At 38.2% G+C, this 23130-nt stretch overlaps 1 protein-coding gene across 1 annotated transcript; it reads left to right on the forward strand.

Moving 5' to 3' along the window:
• Window positions 1–3846: 3846 nt before the first annotated feature.
• Window positions 3847–5121, forward strand: LOC141629546 (uncharacterized). The gene has a single exon (XM_074442526.1). The coding sequence runs from the start codon at window positions 3847–3849 to the stop codon at window positions 5119–5121; it is 1275 nt and encodes a 424-aa protein (XP_074298627.1).
• The last annotated feature ends 18009 nt before the right edge of the window (window positions 5122–23130 follow it).

Below are 23130 nucleotides of genomic sequence, written 5' to 3' on the forward strand. Positions count from 1 at the left end.
GAATCTTTTCAAATCTCTCGTGAAGTTTTTGGATTTCCTGGAGCATAGCCATCATAATGGCCGTGTTAGTCGATCGATGAGGTCTCTTCATTTTGGAGTTCTCCTGAGTCCGTTCCTTCTCCTGCTTTGGACTTTGATGGAGTAGGAGTACCAATATTGGAGAAATCAATGTTCCTTATGATTGAGGAGAATGGTGTGCCAGGCTGGACTTTCAACTTTGATCCTAAAGCTTTTTCTCCCAAATGTATTTTTAGGGCGGATTCTCGATTCATTCAATTTTGCCACTTCGCTTGACTGGATCATTTTTTGTTTCGGTTGTTCCATCTCCAACAACTGTTGTTTGGCAGCAGCTAATTGTTGCTCAACACTATCTCCTGCCATCTTTTCTTAGTTTTTTGTGGTATTTGGTTGTGGGCTTTGATTATTTTTGAGTTAGATGCCCCACGGTGGGCGCCAATTGTTTTGACAAAGCTTTTTTGATCTAGATTGTCCTGCCAGGATTTATATGTAGGGTGATCTAACTCAAACAACTCTTTGATTGGTATAATTAAGTGCAAAATTAACTAATAAACAATGACACAAAGATTTTTATACGTGGAAAAACCACGAATAAGGGAAAAAACCACGGGCACCAAGCCGGAGTGATTGTTACTATGGTTTTAGATAGCCTGACGAGTATTGTTATATCAAGCGTGACAAAGTAATATATAGCTTAAGAATACAAAAATATAAGTAAAAGTGAGGGTATATCTCATGTCCCTTCTAATCTTCTCTTCTCTTCTATTTATAGCTGATCTCTTCCTCCTTCTTATGCCGTTTAGGGTTTCCTGGTAAATAGGGAATGTGCCTATTTACCGGAGGTGGTTGCCTCTTTATTAGCCGTTGTTTTGACTGCTTCCTATATCATAGCTTTACGAATTGGTCTTCCTTTTTGTAGGGAACATATATCAACGCCTATTTGTCGCTGCGGTGGCCTGGTGCTTTTCCTTTTAGGATCTTTGGTTATCTTTCGCTGTCTTTCATCAACTCCCTGCTGGTGCCTATCCGTGTTGAATCAATGCCTGGTTTCGGATGTCTTTTGCATGGAAGTTGTCCTTGGCTGTTGCCTGGCCTATATCAGGTCAGGCAGGATAATTTAGGGCCCAACAATAATCATAATAAAAATAATCATAATAATAATAATCATATTATTAATCATCATCATAGTCATAATAATAATAATAACAATAATAATAATAATAATAATAATAATAATAATAATAATAATAATAGTAATAATAATAATAATAATAATAATCATCATAATAATAATAATAATAATAATAATAATAATAATAATAATCATAATAATCATAATAATCATAACAATAATAATAATAATAATCATAGTCATAATAATAATAACCATAGTCAGAATAATAATAATAATAATAATAATAATAATAATAATAATAATAATAATAATAATAATAATAATAATAATAATAATAATAATAATAATAATAATAATAATAATCATAATAAAAATAATCATAATAATAATAATAATAATCATATTATTAATCATAATCATAATCATAATAATAATAATAATAATAATAATAATAATAATAATAATAATAATAATAATAATAATAATAATAATAATAATAATAATCATAATATTAATCATAATCATAATCATAATAATCACAATCATAATACTAATAATAATAATAATCATAATATTAATCATAATCATAATCATCATAATCATAATCATAATCATAATAATCATCATAATAATAATAATAGTAATAATAATAATAATAGTAATAATAATAATAATAATAATAATAATAATAATAATAATAATAATAATAATAATAATAATAATAATAATAATAATAATAATAATAATCAATTATAATAAAGAATCGCTTCTCTCTCTAGTCGGTTAGAGAGATTTTTCTCTCAACGAGCTTGGACGCCATTGTTGCTTCCTTCTCTTCCATGGCTCGAGGGAGTGGCCGCCCACCTAAATCTCGTTTTTCTTCTAATTCTCTGCTAGTTTCCGATTCTAATGGTACTGATTTCTCACTTTCTCGTCCCAATTCCCCCATTGATCGTTCTTGTCGTCGCTCCCCTAGAATACTTAATGATGAATTAATTGGTGTCTTTCCTTCTCCTATGGCTTCCTCTAGTGTTGCGTTAACTCAGACTGTCCCAAATCCTCACAATTCTGGTCAAGTTTTGTCTGGGTCAATTTTGCTTAATTCTCCGAAAACAGGGGTCGCCATTGTTGTACCTTCAGCTGTCCCTGTTATTACTCCAGTATCGTCTAGTCCTGCTTCTACTCAACCTGTTGCGGGTGTTCCCACACCTATTGTTCCAAAACCTAAATCTACGGGTCGAAATTGGGCAGATGTTACTAAGAGTAAGAACATTGGTATGAGTTTGTTCTTTGATGAGGATAGTGCCAATTCTTCAGAAATTGATATTCATCTGGATGAGGTTCAGGATGAGATTGTTAAGTGAAAATTTACCCTTATGGGCAATGTTCTTGGAGCTAAACCCTCACAGCAAACTGTCTCTGAGTTTACCCAAAAACATTGGAATTTTGGCCCTCTTCCCCTAGTTCAATACTTCAAAAAAGGATGGTTTAGCTTCAAGTTTGACTCTGAGGAAGCCATGAATGCTGTTCTTAGGGGTGGTCCTTGGAAGATTGGTGCTAACTCTCTTATACTTAAGCAATGGTCTCCCCATTTCTCTTGTATCATGGAATGTGTAACCATTGTTCCTGTCTGGATCTTGTTCCCTGATTTAGATCCCTATATGTGGACTGATTCTATTCTCAGTAAGATGGCTAGCAAGATTGGTAAACCTTTGTTTGCTGATCTTCCCACTACTTGCAAAGCTAGGCTCTCCTTTGCTAGAATCCTTGTTGAAGTGGACATTTCCAAAGATCTTCCTGACCATATTGGCATCAATGCTCCTTTCATTGGTCACTCTTCTCAAAGGGTTGTCTATGAATGGCTTCCTTATTATTGCAAAACCTGTCTCAAGCTTGGACACACCGACAGTAACTGCAAAAGGAATAGACCTACTGTTGCCCCCCTGCCTAGGCTGATGCTCCCAAAAGACTACCATTGCCCACAAGGCACATGGCCCACCTGGGGTGATTGGCCAAAAGAAGCACTCTGGGAAACAGGTCTCTAAACCTGTAACCACTGTCTCACCTGTCTCTGGTCCCCCTTCTCAGTTGCCTGACTCTGGGTTGTCTGTAAATGAGCCAGGTCAGGTTTCATGTGTGGTGGCTTCCACTGACCAGGTGACCAGTGTGACTCCTGGCTCTGTTGCTATTGCTTCTGATACTACTTCTGTTACTATTGTGCATGGCCCTTCTGTAGGGTCTGGTAGAAAGAAGAAATCTGGGAAGCAGGTCTCTAAACCTGCAACCACTGACCCATCTGTCCTTGGTCCCTCTATACAGCTCCCTGACTCAGGATGCCACTTGCTAGGGGGTACCTCAGCTCCTCAGGTTGTTGAGTCAGTTGTCCTTCCAGAGGGGGTAAACTCAGAATGCCCTGTGCTAGGTTCCCCTTCTCTGGTTGGTCATTCTGTCTCTTCATCTGAGGCTGCTGTAAAGCACTTAGAATGCAGTGTGCTAGGTCAGGCTCCCTCTATATAGGGTTCCACTGCTCAGATGGTCAGTGTGACTCCTGGCTATGATGTTTTTACTTCTGAAAACACTACTGTTCAGTTGCCTTGCTCTCCTAACAAGTTTAGTGTCTTGGCTACTACCTCTGAGCAATCTGCCTTGGAAGCTGGCCAATTAGTGGATGATCCCCCCCCTCCTAATGTTCCATGATTGTGTCTACTTGGAATATTAGGGGGTTCAATAAGTTGGTGAAGCACTTAGAGGTTGTTAACTTCATTCAGCATAATAAAATTGATATCCTGGGTCTCCTTGAGACTAGAGTGAAGCTCACTAAATCTCATAGGATTCTAAGGTCCAAGTTCAAAAAGTACAGTAGCTTTTGCAATTACAATATGCATCATAATGGGAGGATTTGGCTTCTCTGGGATACTTCTACTACTAAGGTTTCTGTTCTGCAGGAACATGCTCAGGTAGTACATTGTCTTGTTCAGCACTTTGCCTCTGGCAGGTCTTTTCACTTATCTGTTGTCTATGGTAGTAATTGTCCTATGGCTAGACAATCCCTCTGGAATAGTCCGATCCAGCAATCCCATCAGACTGGTCCTTGGGTGGTTATGGGTGACTTCAATATTGTCAGATATGCTCATGAAAAGATTAGTAATACTCCTCCTGATCTCACTGACATGACTGACTTTAACTCCTGCTTATCTGAGTATGGTCTGGATGATATGCATGGATCAGGTAGTGACTTTACCTGGTTTAATAAACAAGAGGTCAACACCAGGGTTTACTCTAAATTAGACAGGGTTCTCATTAATGCTGACTGGCTTATCTCTTTTACTCAAACTACTGCTCAGTTTCTCCCTCCTGGCATATCTGATCACTTTCCTGCTCTCCTTTCCTTCTCTAATGATCCTCTCCCTAAGAAACAGTTTAAGTTCCTTAACTGTTGGATTAATCATCCTGAGTTCTTAACCAAGGTTGCTGAGGCTTGGCAAATTTCACCAGTGGGTAATTCTATGCATAGGCTTATGGCAAAACTCAAGAACACAAGGAAGTCCTTGTCTGCTTTACATCTAGCTCATTTTTCTAACATCAGTACCAGAGTCAAACTGAAACAGGCTAAGCTTAACCAATGTTTCCTTGCCTTGCAACAATCTCCTCTTTCTGAAGACCTTATTCTTAAGGAGAAGACTGTTTCTCAGGAATTTTGGTCCCTTAAGTTGGCTGAAACAAAAATTCTTATACAAAAGGCTAAAGTTCATGATATTAAGCATAATAATTCGTGCTCCAAGTTCTTCTTTGCAAAAATTAAGGAGAGACAGCAGAGCCAATATATTGGTGAAATTCATGACATCCATGGATCCTTGCATAGTGGCTTACATGATGTTGGGGAGGCTTTTGTTGATTACTATCAACAGCTTTTGGGTTCTTCTTCTGATGTTCATCCTATTGATCCTTGCTTTATACCTAATGGTTAGTGCTTATCAGTCCAAGATCAGGCTGCTCTTACTGCTCCCCATCTCTAGGACTGAGATACAGTCTGCTCTTTTTTCTATTCACTCTTCCAAGAGCCCTGGTATTGATGGCTTCTCTTATGGCTTTTTCAAGGCTTCCTGGGATATCATTGCTGATGATTTTTGTTTGGCTGTTTTGGATTTTTTCAAGACCAACTTCATGCCTAAACAAGCTAATGTCTCTCTCATATCCCTCATTCATAAAAAGAAGATTGTTTCTAGTGTCAAGGACTTTCGTCCCATCTCCTGCTGCTCCATCATTTATAAAACCATAAGTAAAGTCTTGACTGTGAGGCTCCAAGGGGTCATGGACAAGCTTGTTGGTAAAGAACATGCTACCTTCATCTCTGGCAGAAGCCTTCATGGTAATGTCATGCTCACTCAGAGTCTTATTAAAGGTTACTCAAGGAAATTCCTTACTCCTAGATGTTTGCTTAAAGTGGATATTAGTAAGGCTTTTGACTCCATTCAGTGGCCCTTTATACAGAATATGCTTAGTGCTCTTAACTTCCCTCCTTCTTTCATTAAATGGATTATGGGATGTGTTACTGGTCCCTGCTATACTCTCAAAGTGAATGGTTCTCACCATGGTTTTTTCAAAGGGAAAAGTTGGGTTAGGCAGGGTGACCCTCTTTCCCCTCTACTCTTTGTGCTGTGCATGGAAATCCTCTCACGTATTCTCAGGGTCATGTGTAGGGACCCAAATGTCTCTTTTCACCCTAAATGTGCTAAGATGGGTCTCACACACTTGATCTTTGCTGATGATCTCATGATTTTCACTAGGGGTGATGTTCCTTCTATCCAGAAAGCTGCTGAGGTACTTCAACTCTTCTCTAGCTAGTCTGGCCTTAGAGTTAATTTTGATAAATCAGAAACATACTTTGGGGGTGTGGATCCTGATATCAAACAGCAAATCCTGGATGCCATTGGTCTTACTGGGGGAGTTTTCCTTTTTAGGTACCTTGGTCTCCCTATTCACCCATCCAGGCTCACCAATCCTATGTTTGCCCCTCTGATTCAAAAAATTCAGAATCTTCATAGCTGTACCACCAGCTTACTTTCCTATGCTGGTAAGCACCAGGTCCTGAATTCCATTGTTTTTGGTATTGGCAACTTCTGGTGTAGTAGCCTTCTTTTGCCCAAGTCCATCTGCAGCCTCATCTCCTCCCTTTGTAAGCAATTTTTCTAGGGTTATAAGGGTGGTAGAAAAATGGTGTTCAAGAGCTGGAAAAGTATTTGTGCTCCTTGGCTTGAAGGTGGGTTCCAGGTAACTGACCTCTCTACTTGGAATCAGGCCTGTATGCTCAAATGGTTATGGCTATTAGATCTTGGACAGGGCTCTATCTGGGTGGAATGGGTCACTAATTACTGCCTAGATGGTATCTCCATCTGGGATCTCTCCATCCATGACTATTTCTCTGACAGCCTAAGGGGTGTCATTCTTACCAAAGATGCTTTTGTCACTCTTTTTGGTACCCTGCAACAAGCTAAAGCCGCTCTGCACAATTGTGTCGTCAAAGGTCAATTCTCTTTACTCAAGGCTTACAATCTTATCAGGCAGCATTATCAGACTAAATCTTACTTCAAACCATTGCTGGACAACTCCCTCTTGCCCAGACACCGAATTATTCTCATGCTAGCAGTTCAGAGAAAACTTGCTACTTTGGATCTTATCGATGCTTGAACGGGTATTTGTCCGCCTAATAGATGCTTCTTATGTAAGCTCCAGTCAAAGTTCCCGTCATCTCTTTTTCCACTCGTTGCTGCTCTCAACAAAGTTCTGCGAGGCCTCGCTTCGGGATGGGTCTTCACGTTCGGGACTCGCGAACTACGCAGTCTTCTCCTCTGGTCTCTTAAACGTACTCCTCGTAAGCATTGGCGTAATAAGAAGATCATTTGTTGCTTGGCCTCAGCTGTTTACAGTCTGTGGCATGAAAGGAATAGAAGAGTTTTTGAAGGATATGAGCGTCCTGCCCAGCTTCTCATCAAGGAGATCCAACATAGTGTTGATCTCATCCTCCTTACCAAGTCACACCAAATCCTACATGAAGACATCATAGAGGCTTTACACTCCTAATACATTTTTTGTAATTGTATAGTTTAGGGGATATACTCTTGTAAGAAATCTTATGTACTCCCTTGTTTGGAATATATGAGAAAATACCTTTCTTGCAAAATAATAATAATAATAATAATAATAATAATAATAATAATAATAATAATAATAATAATAATAATAATAATAATAATAATAATAATAATAATAATAATAATAATAATCATAATAATCATAATAAAAATAAAAATAAAAATAATAATAATAATAATAATAATAGTCATAATAATAATAATAATAATAATAATAATAATAATAATAATAATAATAATAATAATAATAATAATAATAATAATAATAAAAATAATAATAAAAATAATAATAATAATAATAATAATAATAATAATAATAATCATAATAATAATAATAATAATAATAATAATAATAATAATAATAATAATAATAATAATAATAATAATAATAATAATAATAATCATAGTCATAATAATAATCATAGTCATAATAATATTAATAATAATAATATAAAAAAATAATAATAATAATAATAATAATAATAATCATAGTATTAATCATAATCATAATAATAATCATAATAATCATAATCATAATAATAATAATAATAATCATAATCATCATTATAATAATAATAATAATAATAATAATAATAATAATAATAATAATAATAATAATAATAATAATAATAATAATAATAATCATAATAAAAATAAAAATAAAAATAAAAATAATAATAATAATACTAATAATAATAATCATAATCATCATCATAATAATAATCATAGTCATAATAATAATAATAATCATCATAGTCATAATAATAATAATAGTAATAATAATAATAATAATAATAATAATAATAATAATAATAATAATAATAATAATAATAATAATAATAATAATAATAATAATAAAAATAATCATAATCATCATCATAATAATAATCATAGTCATAATAATAATAATAATAATAATAATAATAATAATAATAATAATAACAATCATAATAATCATAATAAAAATAATAATAATAACAGTAAAAACAACAACAATAATAATAATAATAATAATAATAATAATAATAATAATAATAATCATAATAATCATAATCATAATAATAATAATAATCATAATAATAATAATAATAATAATAATCATAATATTAATCATAATCATAATCATAATAATCATAATTGTTTTGACAGGCTTTTTACTGATCTAGATTGTCCTGCCAGGGATTTATATGTAGGGTGATCTAACTCAAACAACTCGCCTGATTGGTATAATTAAGTGCAAAATGAACTAATAAACAATGACACAAAGATTTTTATACATGGAAAAACCCTGGGAATAAGGGAAAAAACCACGGGCACCAAGCCAGGAGTGATTGTTACTATGGTTTTAGATAGCCTGACAGAGTATTGTTATATCAGGCGTGACATGCGAATATATAGCTTAAGAATACAAAAATATAAGTAAAAGTGAGGGTATATCTCATGTCCCTTCTAATCTTCTCTTCTCTTCTATTTATAGCTGATCTCTTCCTCCTTCTTATGCCGTTTAGGGTTTCCTGGTAAATAGGGAATGTGCCCTATTTACCCGGAGGTGGTTGCCTCTTTATTAGCCGTTGTTTTGACTGCTTCCTATATCATAGCTTTCTGGAATTGGTCTTCCTTTTTTGTAGGGAACATATATCAACTGCCTATTTGTCACCTGCAGTGGCCTGGTGCTTTTCCTTTTTAGGCTGCTGGTTATCTTTCGCCTGTCTTTCATCAACTCCTGCTTGGTGCCTATCCGTGTTGAATCAATGCCTGGTTTTAGATGTCTTTTGCCTGGAAGTTGTCCTTGGCTGTTGCCTGGCCTATATCAGGTCAGGCAGGATAATTTAGGGCCCAACAATTGCCCCTTATATGCTTATTCCATTATTAGGTCTGGTTAGGAATAAGGAGATAAAAATTTGGGCCAGGCAAGTGATTTGTGCAGGGTCTTTTTATCGGATTTAGAATTGGTGTTTGATTCAACTTCTTGTAACGGTTATTTGTCATTAATAGGGTAGGTTCACAAAAACCTAGGAGAGTCATGATTAGTCTCTACCACTTGCTTTTCTAGCCGTTTAGGATTTGCGATTATAAATATCCTTCCTTTGCCGTGATTGCTTCCACATTTCAATCCCCAAATTTCTTCTTTCCCTTTCTAAAAAATTCTCTCTTTGAAAAATTCATCTTCCGAGAAAAAATAAGATATGGTGGTGGCGGAGAAGGACAACGACTTTAAAAGCTCTGCTGAGGTGAAAAAGTTCTGTTGAAGTTGAAATGGTTTCTGCCGAGGTTGAGGGGGTCCACGATATCATCCCCGAGGATGATGTGGTGGAGGTTGTTGCTCCTCCGGAGGTTCTCCATGTCTTATAAGGGGGTTGAATATTCTCCTAATAAGGCTTTGGCGGCTTCTTTTCAAGAAGCCAATCAATCAAACCTGCTTTTGAGCATTATATAAAGGGCAGGGGCCTTATTCCTCATGGGCCGAGGTTTGGATTCCCGAGAACGGTCCTGTCGGGGCTAATTGGAGTAGCCCGGGTTGATTCTCGTATTTTTTGAGTGGGCGTTCGGGGTGGCGGTCAGCTTCCCCTTTCTCCTTTTATGACTGAGGTGATTAGGGCTATTAGGGTTCCTCCGTTTCAACTCATGCCAATGGTTTGGAAAATTGTCCATTCTATTGAGCATTTATGTTCTAAGCATAAATTGGTTATTACCCTGGATGATTTCAAGAATGTCTATCACCTGAAGAGTCATTCTACTGGAGGTTCAATTTTCGAGTCAGGTCAAAGATGGCTCACCTGATTACCAACTTTGATTCAGGGGATGATAAAGGATGGGCTCAAACTTATATGTTTATCAAGGCTGATTCAATTGCCCCTGACCTGGACTATCTGAATTACCCAGCTGTTGAAGGAGGTAACTTTCTTTCCTGCATTATTTTTGGTTTGGTAATAATATGTTTTGGAGAGTTTACTTGCTTTGCCCGTGCTTTCTTTTAGTAAATGATTGGGTGAATGATCCTGATGCTGAGGGGTCGGCTGACCGGATAGCAGCGTTTATGGCGCTGCCTGAAGAGGAGAGGGCTTGGCCTGCCTGTCTGGGGCAAGCTTCTATGCCTCGTTTTAAGAAGGCTAAGTTGAGTACGTATAAGCCTGTAAAGAGCACTAAGGTTCCAGGGGCATCTTCATTAGGGAGTAAGTTATTTTGCTTATTTTTGTCATTCTATTTCCTGTATTGGATTTATGCTTATATTGCTGATTTAGAAACTCGTCGTGCAGCTACCAGGGCTTCTCCCAGAATTGCTAGTTTTGGTCTGTCTTTGGTGAAGGCAGGGGTCTCCCAGATTACAGGGGAGAAGTCAAAGAGCAGTGAGGCAACGGGAAGTGACAGTGCTGTTCAAGTTCAGGAACCTGTGCAGGAGGTTCAGTTGGCGTCTCTTGAAAAGATTGTGGATGATAGTGACCGTCCTGAGAAGAGGAAGAGAGTGGATGAATCTAGAGGAGTTTATGAGGTCAGGGGGGTCAGGGCTCGTATGGATGAGGTCCAGTTTGCCAAGGATCAAATTCAGGCTCAGGCTTTTGTGGTTGATGATCCCTATTTCAAGTACCAGGCAGAGGAAGCTTCTGCCCGTGCTTTGGCTGCTATGTATCGTTCCAGGGACTATGCTGCCAACCTGATTACCATGCTTCAGGAGGTATATATTCTCTGTCTTTGTTTATTGTGGGTTTTTGTGTGTGTTTTCTTTTTTGTGGCTTAGATAGGCATTTTTCTTTTGTTTTAGAATGTTAATGATGTGCTGAGGAGCGCCTGTCAACTGGAATCAGTCCATGGTCTAAAAAATGCCTTGGATTGGGAGGTACAAATCTTGAAAAAAGATGCTGACAAGTTTAAAGCTGAGTTGGAGGTGTCCAAGGCTGAGAATCATTCTTTGAAGGAGGATAATGAGGCAGGGAAGGCTCGGTTGCTGGTGGAGTCTTCTAAGCTGAAATCTGCTCAGGATGCTCTGAAAGCTCTTCAGGCTAAGTTTGATATTGCTCAGGAAGAGTTGAAGGCTGAAAAGCAGGCTATGCAGGAGCAGTTAAAAGTAAATGAAGAATTGGCTGTAGAGAGGGATGAGGTCCAGGCTAGGTATAAAGATGTTGCACTGTATTTCTTTGGCAAGGGCCGTGTGGATGCTATGAAAGAGCCTGCTGAAGTCAGGCCTTTTTGGAATCCTGATCAGGAGTTGGCTGATCTCAATACCACTTATCCTGAGCTTTGTAAGTTGCATGCCGACGAGGAAGTGGACTCTCCTCCATCCAAAGGGAAAAATAGTGATGCTGAAGGGGAGGGAGATGAAGAAGAGGAGGCTGCTGATGAGGGGATTGGCTCTGCTACTGTGTCCAAGGCGGGCTAGTTTGATTTTTTCTGTTGTGGAATTTTGTGTTGTTTTGGCCTATTCAGGGGGGGATGTTCCCTGAACAAATAATTTAGGATTTGTTTTGGTTTTTGTTGGCTTTTCCTGGATAAACGGTTTGTTGCCTGGGAAGGGTATATTCCTGGGTAGGTTTTAATATATATATCCTTTCTTCTCTTGATTTTCTTGCTGTGTTTGACTGGAATTTGTACCTGTACATTCATGTGATTTTTTTGTTAGAGTAATGCCTGTCAGGAGGGCTTATGGCCCTCATTCCTGTGTTTATGGGGAATGGTGGCTCTATCTGCCTGTCAGGAGGGCTTTTGAGAATGAGGGTGGTTGCTTGGTCGGGAGGGCTTATGGCCCTCACTGTCAGAGGGCTTCTTTGACAAGTACTATGGTCTATTCCACCTTTGTACTTATCTTTTTATGTACTGAGCTCGTTTAATTTTCGGGTCAGCAGCGGGCGGTGCCAAATTAGAGCATTTTTAGAAATGCTGTTCAGGTTGGGTGGAGTGGCCCTCAATCCTGAACATTTGTTTAAGCCTAAAGTGTAACATATAATAAGTGAAAAGAAGGCGTAAAACAAGTTTTCAGGATTTAAAATAAAGTTTTAGGTGAAGCTAAGAATAACAGTAAGCAACTTAGCACATAGCAGAAAGTTCTATTGACATGTATATAGGATAGGTAGTTTTACCTGCTTCTCAGATATGAAATAGTTTTAAGTGGGAAATGTTCCAAGACCTGGGGATCATTTCTCCTTCCAAAGTTTGTAGCCTGTAAGCTCCTTGTCCCACTATTGAATCAATTAAGTACGGGCCTTCCCATGTAGGGGCTAGTTTGCCTGCGTTCTTTTCTCTGGTGTTGGGGAAAACTTTTCTTAGTACCAGGTCTCCTTCTTTGAATACTCCGATGTTGACATTTTTGTTGTAACTTCCTCGCGACGCTGTTGGTAGGCGGCTATCCCGACTTTGGTGCATCCCTTAGTTCTTCTCGAAGAGTAGGTTATCCTGTAATAGGGGCATGTTCTCTTCTATTGTGTTCAGTCGCTTCGTAGTTGGCACATGAATTTCTCACCGGTATTATCGCTTCGCACCATAGACCAGGGAATATGGTGTCCGGCCTGTGTGGCTTTTTTGGGTGTGGTCCTGTCACCCATAGGACTAGGGGAGCTCTTCCGCCCATCTTCCTTTTCTTCTTTTCACTTTTCTTCAGCAATTACTACTTTGTTACTTGATTCTGCTTGGCCGTTGGCTTTAGGGAAGCCTGGTGTAGATGTGACTAGGTTGATATTCCATTGTGCACAGAAGTTTGCTGTTCTTTTTCCCACAAATTGTGTACCATTCTCACAGACTATTTCTGAATATTCCGTTTAATAAATGATATGACATCCTTTTCTTTGACTTGCCTGTAAGAGTCTGCCTCTATCCATTTGGAAAAGTAGTCAGTCATTGCTAGCATGAAGACTTTTTGTCCAGCGCCCGAGGTAGCTTGCCTACTATGTCCATGCCCCATTTCATGAATGGCCATGAGATGGAATGTAGTAGCTCTGATGGTTGATGGATATAAGGGGAATGGATTTGACAGGCTTCACATTTTGAGCTATATGCTATGCGATCGGCTCTCGGGTTTGGCCGAAGTAGCCTTGTCACCGAGAATTTTGCTTGCCAGGCTTCTTCCACCTTTATGATTTCCGCAGTATCCATCATGTATGTCTTCTATGACCTGGCTGGCTTCATTTGGTTCCAGGCAACGTAAGTAAGGTCCAGCCTGAGACTTTTTAAACAAGGTGTTATTTATAATGGTATAAGTGGATGCTTTGATTTTCAGGGCCCTTGCTTCGTTTTTATTTGTAGGGAGTATCCTCTGTAGGAACCAATCATAGTAAGGTTTAGTCCAGGAGGTTGTATCTTCCTGGATAGGGCAAATTTGTTCAGGCCTTTCTATGGTTGGTTCCAACAGGTGGACGATGGGTATTTTGTCAAACACAAAGTAGGCTGAAGTTTGATCCCAGGCTGGCTAGGGCATCCGCCTGGGTATTTAAGTCCCTTGGTATTTGGTCAATGTCAAAGGTTTTGAATTTTTTGCAAAGGTTTTTGACATATTCCAAATAGAGTATCATCTTTGAATCTTTTGCAGCATATACTCCTTTGATTTGATTGGAAATTAAGAGAGAGTCAGTTTTTACCTTGAGATTTGCTACACCGAGTTCTATACATACCTTTAATCCAGCAATCAGGGCTTCATATTCAGCCTCATTATTCGTGGCTTTGAATTCACAATTAATAGCCTGTGCAATTAGGTCTCCCTGTGGTGACTTTAGGACTAGTCCTAGGCCAGTGCCTTTCATATTTGTTGCCCCATCTACATGGAGAGTCCATTCCTGGTCTGTCTTTTGGGTGTCAAGAAGATTGACCTCTTTTATGAGGTCTGGTTCTAGGGTAGGACTGAATTCAGCCACGAAGTCTCCTAGTGCCTGAGATTTAATTGCCGTCCTGGGTTCAAAGGTTATATCATAGGTGCTTTGATTTGTCTGACCATTTTGCCATTACGCGACAACTCAGGCTTTCTCAGGACAGATTTGATAGGCAGGTTGGTTCTTACAATGATTGGGTGACTTTCAAAATAAGGTCGAAGTTTAGTGCAGGACATTACTAAAGCAAGTACTGTAGATACCCGTATCCGTCGATATTGGAATTTATAGAGAACCCGACAAACACCCGATGATGATAGGACACATGTATTCTTTAGTTGTCATTGTCATTATTTGGAGCTCGTTTTACGATGTAGAATGGGCGTCGTCGATGAAGTATTTTATTAATTTAAATGATATTTAAATTAATGTTTTTTTAAGTGAGTTCATTTTATTAATTTAAATGATATTTAAATTATGGCTTTTTTTAAGTAAATTCATTTTATTGTTTTATTTTGAATTTATTTTCTCAAGTTTATTTTATTGAAAATAAAATAAATATTTGATTTGAAAAATCATTTTATGAGTGTATTTGATTTGAAAAGTCATTTATTTTAATGTGTTAATTGATTTGAAAAATCGATTTAAAAATCGAAAAAAGCTCGTTTTAAACATGCGTTTTTGAGCTCGGTTTTAGCTCGGTTTTTGAGCCCGTTTTCTTTACGAGTTGGAACGAATCTCGAGTACACTAACCAACCTAAGCCTCTACCCATCCACCCCTGTTCGAACCCCCATAACCACGGCCCAAATTCCATCCCAAACACCCCCCAACAGCCCGCATATACACGAGCAACCCCCCTGTTTTGGCAGCTCAATCCCGAGCCCAAAAACCGCTCCAAATACCACCAAAACCCGTACCCATTAACCCTAACCCATACCCTAGTATCCTACCCATATTACCCTAGCTTAATCACCAAGAAAACCCCTCTCAAACCCTCATAAAAGCTGCTGGACAGCAGCTATGCGTGAGCAGGCCCGACTGCCTCTCCCTCTCTTTTGCCCTACTTTAACTCCTCATAAATACCACCCCTTCACCATACATTCATTCCACTAAGTTATCCATACATCCTACCTTCACTAACAAGCTTTAAACCTCAGAAACAAACCCTAATTGCCTCCCAAAAACCCTCCACAAAACCGACATCCAAACTGAAACAGTTTGTGTGTCCTCTTCGAAAAACAATTCGTTCCTCCTTCAAACCTCCATCAAAACTCGAGTTTCTTGTTCCTAATTAACCATACAACATCTATCTACACATTAGACAAAGATTTACGAGCCAAATTGCCCTTGAGAGTACACGAATTCCTAAAAACAGTGTTTATACACTCTGTTTTCGCGGCTTTTTCCTGTCTGTCCAGTTTTGTTTGTGCTCGTTTTTCGTGCCCAATAACTCAAAACGAGCAGGGGTTGCTTTAAGATCTCTGTTCTCCTCTCTTTTTAGTTTTCAAAACATCTTTTAAATCGAATTTTCACCGTGAAACGAGAGAGAAATCGCTGTTTGAAAGTTGCTGTCCAGATTCGATAAAAACGTGTTGTTTGCTTTGTTTCTTCGTCGACGACGGCCTCTTGAGATAAAATCTACCATCGATTACGACCCAAGACGGTGTCAACGATACATGTAGGTTGAGGGTGCATCAAATCCTCTTCTTTCTCCCTTTTATTTCGTTTTTTATGTTTGTTTTTTATAGTTTGTTTTTGTTTGTTTATCGTTTTTTTTGTTTATCGATTGTTCTAATTAACTACGAAACTAGTTTAGTCCGAGTATGAGTTAAAGTACCACCATGAACACCCGCGTTGACTTGAGATGGGAAAGAAACCGCTACATCAGTCGGTCGTACAACCCCGTCTCATTTACATATCCTCGTGTTCAAGGTAGGGCATTAATAAAACGATTTCTGACTTCGTTCTTCGCTTTTGACCCCTCCTTTGTTTCGTGTGATTCGACCTGCCCCTGGACCATTTACATGTTAGTATGACCTCTGATTGTTAATATATAACTCGTTTAGATGATATTAGATCTGTTTAATAACCTAATTAGACACTTTAGGGTACATCGACATAGCTTTAAAAACCGATTAACAATTCTGTAACTTAATTGAATTCATCTTCCCTTTCACTAATTTTCTCGCTAGCATGGAAGTGCGTGCTTAACACCTTTCCATTTGCACTCGTTGACGATTTAGAATTGTACCTAACCTAGTTCGTATTTATTTAATTCAATTTGTAATTAATTAACCTTTAATTTGTTTTATTTATTTCTATTTTTTTAAAAGTTGTTTTAATTATCTTTTATGGTTCAAAATCTGTAAATTTAATTTAATGAATTTTTTCGTAATTTATTTTACTGATTTCGTAATTAAAACATAATTAACTTTGCTTTTCTACAAAAACCGTGCCTTGCACGGGCCTGTCTGACTTCTGATCCGTGCACTGCACGGGTCTGCCAGTTTTAGTTTCTTTTCCTCTTTTGTTTCTTTAATTGTTTACTAATCCTATTTTAATAAATATGGATTGGTGAATAATTTTAATAAGTTGGGTTCAATTTAATTAATAAGTTGTACCTAATTTATTTCAAGCCTTTGTACTTATTTATTTTAATTTAATTAGTTTAATTCTAATCTAATTTGTTTATTAACTAATAATTCGGCTAACATCTTTAATTAGTCTAACTTAGCTTTAGCTTTTTTTGTTTACATTTGTTTCGTTTATTAAGACTTAATAGTTTAAGTTGTATTTTGTTAGTTTGTATTGTAATCTGAGTCAAAGTAATTACGATAGTTGTTGTAATTAGATTGAGTTGTATCTTTAATTTATCGTTGTGTCGGCATGAAATGCCTGGGTTGTAATAGGGTAGATCCCCACGGCTCCCCCATTCCCCCTTAAGCCTTGTTTGCTTTGTTTTGTATGTTGTTAGATCAATCAACCCACATGCTAAATTACAACTTTGACAAAGTTAATTTAGTTGCATCTAAAACGACATAGAAATTGTTGTCACATGTTATAGTTTAAAACGATGTTTGCATATCATATATCGTAGTAGCTATGACCTTGTTTGAAATCCGACACTTGACTTAGTAGAGGCCGTTATTGACGGGCGGGGTTAGGTGTCCTTATGGGCTTCCTAACACGTACCCTCACCCCTTACTCAAGATCTATGGTTTGTGGATCCGTCTAAATACCATTCTATTACGAGAGTCATTCAAATCGAGTGATATAGGGTACAAGTCTTTATCTTTAATCACTCGTAGTCGATTGGCTTTATGCTTTTCGATGAAAGGTGTAAAGTTGACTTGAACGGTTCCAAGTTCCCAAAAAACTTGGTGGTGACTCTAATTTGTCTTAATTCGATTCGAAAGAACCTCGAGTCGATTATGCCTAGTGTGGATCCCGCGGACGCAGTTCCCGAGGGCCTTGTCCACAAGTACATATTTTTCAAGTAGGCCATACCTGGTTTCTGCGTCTAGGAGACTTTTACTTACATAGTAAACTGGATGCTGTTGGCCATCAATTTCTTTGGTCAGGACTCCACTTACTCTTGTTTCGTGATGATAGGTAGACCGTCGGGGTTCTCCTTTGTCCGGTTTGGCAAGTAGCGGAGGTGTAGTCGGGTATGTTTTGAGCTCCTGGAATGCCGACTCGTGTTCGTGCAACCATTTGAATGCTTTGTTCTTCCCGAGTAGGTCATAGAATGCCTTGCACCTTCGATGATCCGGAAATAAATCTATTCAGTGGTCGCAACTCGTCTGTCGGTTTTGAATATCTTTGACCGACTTGGGGATTCCGTTCTAGTATGGCTCTTATTTGTTCTCGGGGCTTCTATTCCTCTTTTGGTCACCATGTAACCTAGGAATTTTCTTGAAGATACTCCAAAATGGCATTTGGATGGGTTAAGTTTCATATTGAATTCTTCCAGATCTTAAAGGTCATCTCCAAGTCCCCGACATGATCTTGACTTTCTTTGATTTAACTACCATGTCATCAATATAGACTTCCATGGTGTCTCCTATTTGGTCCTTAAACATTGTATTGACCAGGCGTTGGTATGTTGCCCCCGCATTTTTCGTGCCAAAGGGCATTCTTTGTATAGCAAGATATGCCCCTTTCCGTGATAAATGCAAAGATGTTCCCGATCGAGATAGGTGCATCTTGATTTGGTTGAATCCACTTGAGGCATCCATGAATGTCGGGAGTTCATGCCCTTTGTAGCATCCACCATTGCGTATATGTGTGGGAGCGGAAATGGGTCTTTTGGCGAGCTTTATTGAGGTCTGTGTAATCTACACAAACTCTCCACTTGCCATTCTTCTTTTGTACCACCACTACGTTGGCTAGCCAGTTAGGGTACATGACTTCTCTTATCATCCCCATGTCCAATAGTTTGTCTACTTCTTCATTAATGATAGCGTGTCTTTCAGCAGCAAACTTTCTTCTTTTCTGCTGGACAGGCTTATAAGACTCATCTATATTTAGTTTATGTGTAATAATATTGGCATCTATTCCGGTCATATCAAAATGTGACCAGGCAAAACATGAAGATTTACCTTTAAGAAAATTTACTAATTCTGGCCTGATATTATCGGGGACATCGATCCTACCAAGATGCGTGCCTGTCGGGTACTCAGGGGTCTAAAATTACTTGATCGAGTTTCCATTTTGGTTTCGCCACATGAGTTGTCCCGACAGGTACTGTAATTGCTAGGCGAGGGACTTACCTTGCCTTGAAGGCTTCGACTCAAGATAGCATTCCCGGGCATATTTATGTTCACCTTTTATGGTTGCTACTCCCCATTCTGTTGGTATTTTGATGCATTGGTGATAGGTGGAGGGTATGGCCCTTACGTTGTGGATCCATGGTCTTCCCAATATGGCATTGTAGGATGACAGCGATCAGACTCCGAATCTTTCGTATGAAGATACTCCTTCCACGTATGTGGGCAGGTGTATTTCTCCCAGTGTGTTTCTTGTTTCTCCACTGAATCCCACTAGGACATTAGACTTCTTTATGATTTGGCTTTCATCAATCTTCATTGCTTTAAGGACATCAAGCATGATCGGGTTTATCAACCGCCTCCATCTACCAGGATTCTCATGACACGTGCGTCCCTATTTGCATGGTGATCACCAGGTCATCATGGTGGAGGTCCGGAATGCCCCGCATATCGTGTCGTCAAAAGTAATTTGAGGTAAATTGAAAGGTTTAAAAGGAGATTTCATTTTTGACTCCCTGGTAATTTTCTTTGTAGCTGAGCTGGTCAAGCCACAAATTTCTGATCCTCCATTGATGAATTTGACTTCATAAATGGGTGGTGCAGGGGGTAAGTCACGTTGCCTTTTTGTGTTTTTTCTTGTTCCATCATCTTCCCTGTTCTTTGTTGGCATCAAGTCTTTCAGGTATCCTTTCTTTAGCAGGTAAGCCACTTGTCTCCGTAATCCCAGGCATTCTTCTGTTGTGTGTCCTATGTCCATGTGAAATTCGCACCACCTAGTGGTGTCTTTTCTTGAGTTGGGGTTGTCTGACTTCTTTGGCCACTTGACAATGTCTCCCATATGGTCAAGTCTCTTGGTCAGTCCTGCAATGTCAACAGAGAAGTTATATTCCTGGACAGGAGGATAAGTATAGGAGTTACCTCGTTGTTCATGTGTATAGTTGACTTCGATCCACGGGTCTCGTGTAGGGAGATGGCCTGGAACCGCTTCCTCTGTGGTTAAAGCTTTTTCGTTGGTTTTGTCATATCCTGAGTTGTTGTCGCATTATCTCGCCTTGTAGCCTTTGTCTTCTTCCAGACTGATATAGCCTATGGCTAATGCTTGGACATCTTCAAAGGTATGACAGGCTTCATGGTCATTGCATCGTAGAAGTCACTCCGGGGGTAGCCCTTGCCTGAAAGCTTCAACGGCTGTTCCAACATCACATCTGGGGATTGAAACCTTTTCTTTGTTGAATCTTATCATGTAGGATCCGATGGATTCTCCAGGCTTTTGTTTAACCCCCGTACGCAGTCACTGGATCTCTTTTCTAGTTCCTGCTTTGCAAACCGATGATTGAAAGAGTTGACCGGTCGTGAAAGGACTTGATGCTTCCATTTGGCAGGTTTATGTACCATTGCAGGGCAGGTCCGTTCGAGTTGTTCCAAATTCCTTACACATGCGGACTTGACGTAGTTCATCGGGAATTGATGCTTTGCCAGATCCTTTGCTTGTAATAGGCAACATGGTTTTGTGGATCTGTGGTTCCATCATAGATTCTCATTGAGGGAATCACAAATTTCTTTGCGTCTATTTTTGCTATTTCATCCACAAAGGGTGAATCAAAGATAGCTCTCTCCGGATTTGCTTCTTCAATTGGGGTAGGAACTCCTAGAATCTTTTCAAATCTCTCGTGAAGTTTTTGGATTTCTGGAGCATGGCCATCATAATGGCCGTGTTACTCGATCGATGAGGTCTCTTCATTTTGGAGTTCTCCTGAGTCCGTTCCTTCTCCTGCTTTGGACTTTGATGGAGTAGGAGTACCAATATTGGAGAAATCAATGTTCCTTATGATTGAGGAGAATGGTGTGCCAGTGGACTTTCAACTTTGATCCTGAAGCTTTTTCTCCCAAATTTGTATTTTTAGGCCGGATTCGATTCTTTCAATTTTGCCACTACCTTCGGCTGGATCATTTTTTGTTTCATTGTTCCATCTCCAACAATCTTGTTGTTTAGCGACTGACTAATTGTTGCTCAACACTATCTCCTGCCATCTTTTCTTAGTTTTTTGTGGTATTTGGTTGTGGGCTTTGATTATTTTTGAGTTAGATGCCCCACGGTGGGCGCCAATTGTTTTGACAGGCTTTTTACTGATCTAGATTGTCCTGCCAGGGATTTATATGTAGGGTGATCTAACTCAAACAACTCGCCTGATTGGTATAATTAAGTGCAAAATGAACTAATAAACAATGACACAAAGATTTTTATACGTGGAAAAACCACGGAATAAGGGAAAAAACCACGGGCACCAAGCCAGGAGTGATTGTTACTATGGTTTTAGATAGCCTCGACAGTAGTATTGTTATATCAAAGCGTGATGTGAATATATAGCTTAAGAATACAAAAATATAAGTAAAAGTGAGGGTATATCTCATGTCCCTTCTAATCTTCTCTTCTCTTCTATTTATAGCTGATCTCTTCCTCCTTCTTATGCCGTTTAGGGTTTCCTGGTAAATAGGGAATGTGCCCTATTTACCCGGAGGTGGTTGCCTCTTTATTAGCCGTTGTTTTGACTACTTCCTATATCATAGCTTTACGAATTGGTCTTCCTTTTTTGTAGGGAACATATATCAACCGCCTATTTGTCGCTGCAGTGGCCTGGTGCTTTTCCTTTTTAGGTCAGCCGGTTATCTTTCGCTTGTCTTTCATCAACTCCTGCTTAGTGCCTATCCGTGTTGAATCAATGCCTGGTTTCAGATGTCTTTTGCCTGGAAGTTGTCCTTGGCTGTTGCCTGGCCTATATCAGGTCAGGCAGGATAATTTAGGCCCCAACAATAATCATAATCATAATAATAATCATAATCATAATAATCATAATAATAATAACAATAATAATCATAATCATCATAATAATAATCATAATCATCATAATAATAATAATCATAATCATCATCATAATAATAATCCTAATCATAATAATCATAATAATAATCATCATAGTCATAATAATAATAATAGTAATAATAACAATAAAAATAATAACAATAAAAATAATAACAATAATAATAATAATAATAATAATAATAATAATAATAATAATAATAATAATAATAATAATAATAATAATAATAACAATAATAATAATAATAATAATAATAATAATAATAATAATAATAATAATAATAATAATAATAATAATAATAATCATAATAATCATAATAATCATAATAATTATGGATTCAACCAGATCAAGATGCACCCAACTGAGCAGGAAACAACTGCATTTATCACGGAAAGGGGCATATATTGTTACACAACAATGCCCTTTCGCCTAAAGAATGCAGGGGCAATCTACCAATGGCTGGTCAACATGAAGTTTAAAGATCAAATAGGTGATTCAATGGAGGTCTATATTGATGATATGGTGGTTAATCAAAAAAGACTTAAGATCATGTAAAAGATCTAGAAGTAACCTTCAAAATCCTGGAAGAATTAAATATGAAGCTCAATCCTTCGAAATGCCACTTTGGAGTCTCGTCAGGCAAATTCCTTGGATACATGGTGACAAAAAGAGGGATTGAAGCCAGCCCAGAACAGATAAAAGCCATCTTGGAATTAGAATCTCCCAAATCAGTTAAAGATATCCAAAGATTAACAGGAAGAGTTGCAGCCCTGAATAGATTCATATCTAGGGCATCTCAAAGATGCAGATCCTTCTATGACCTTCTCAGGAAGAACAAATCATTTGAATGGATGCCTGAACATGAAGCAGCCTTCCAAGATTTAAAAACCTACCTGGCTACTCCTCCACTACTGGCTAAGCCTAACAAAAGAGAACCCCTGACGGTTTACCTATCAGCACTGAAACAGCAGTAAGTGGAGTCCTAACCAAAGAGGTTGAAGGTCAACAACACCCTGTCTACTATTTAAGTAAAAGTCTCCTGGATGCAGAAACAAGGTATGGACTACTTGAAAAATATGTGCTTGCTTAAATTTTATCCTCTACTAAACTTAGACCCTACTTTGAGAGCCACCCAATAATTGTCAGGACCAACCTGCCTATCAAATCTGTCCTGAGAAAACTTGAGCTTTCAGGCAGAATGTCAAAATGGTCAGTACAACTAAGTACTTATGACATAACCTTTGAACCTAGGACAACAATTAAATCTCAGGCATTAGCGGACTTTACGGCTGAATTCAGTCCCAACCTAGAACCAGACCTCATAAAAGAGGTCAACCATCTAGACACCCATAAATCAGGCCAGGAATGGACCTTACACGTAGATGGAG

Source organism: Silene latifolia, chromosome Y (assembly GCF_048544455.1).
Source record: "Silene latifolia isolate original U9 population chromosome Y, ASM4854445v1, whole genome shotgun sequence".
NCBI lineage: Eukaryota > Viridiplantae > Streptophyta > Magnoliopsida > Caryophyllales > Caryophyllaceae > Silene > Silene latifolia.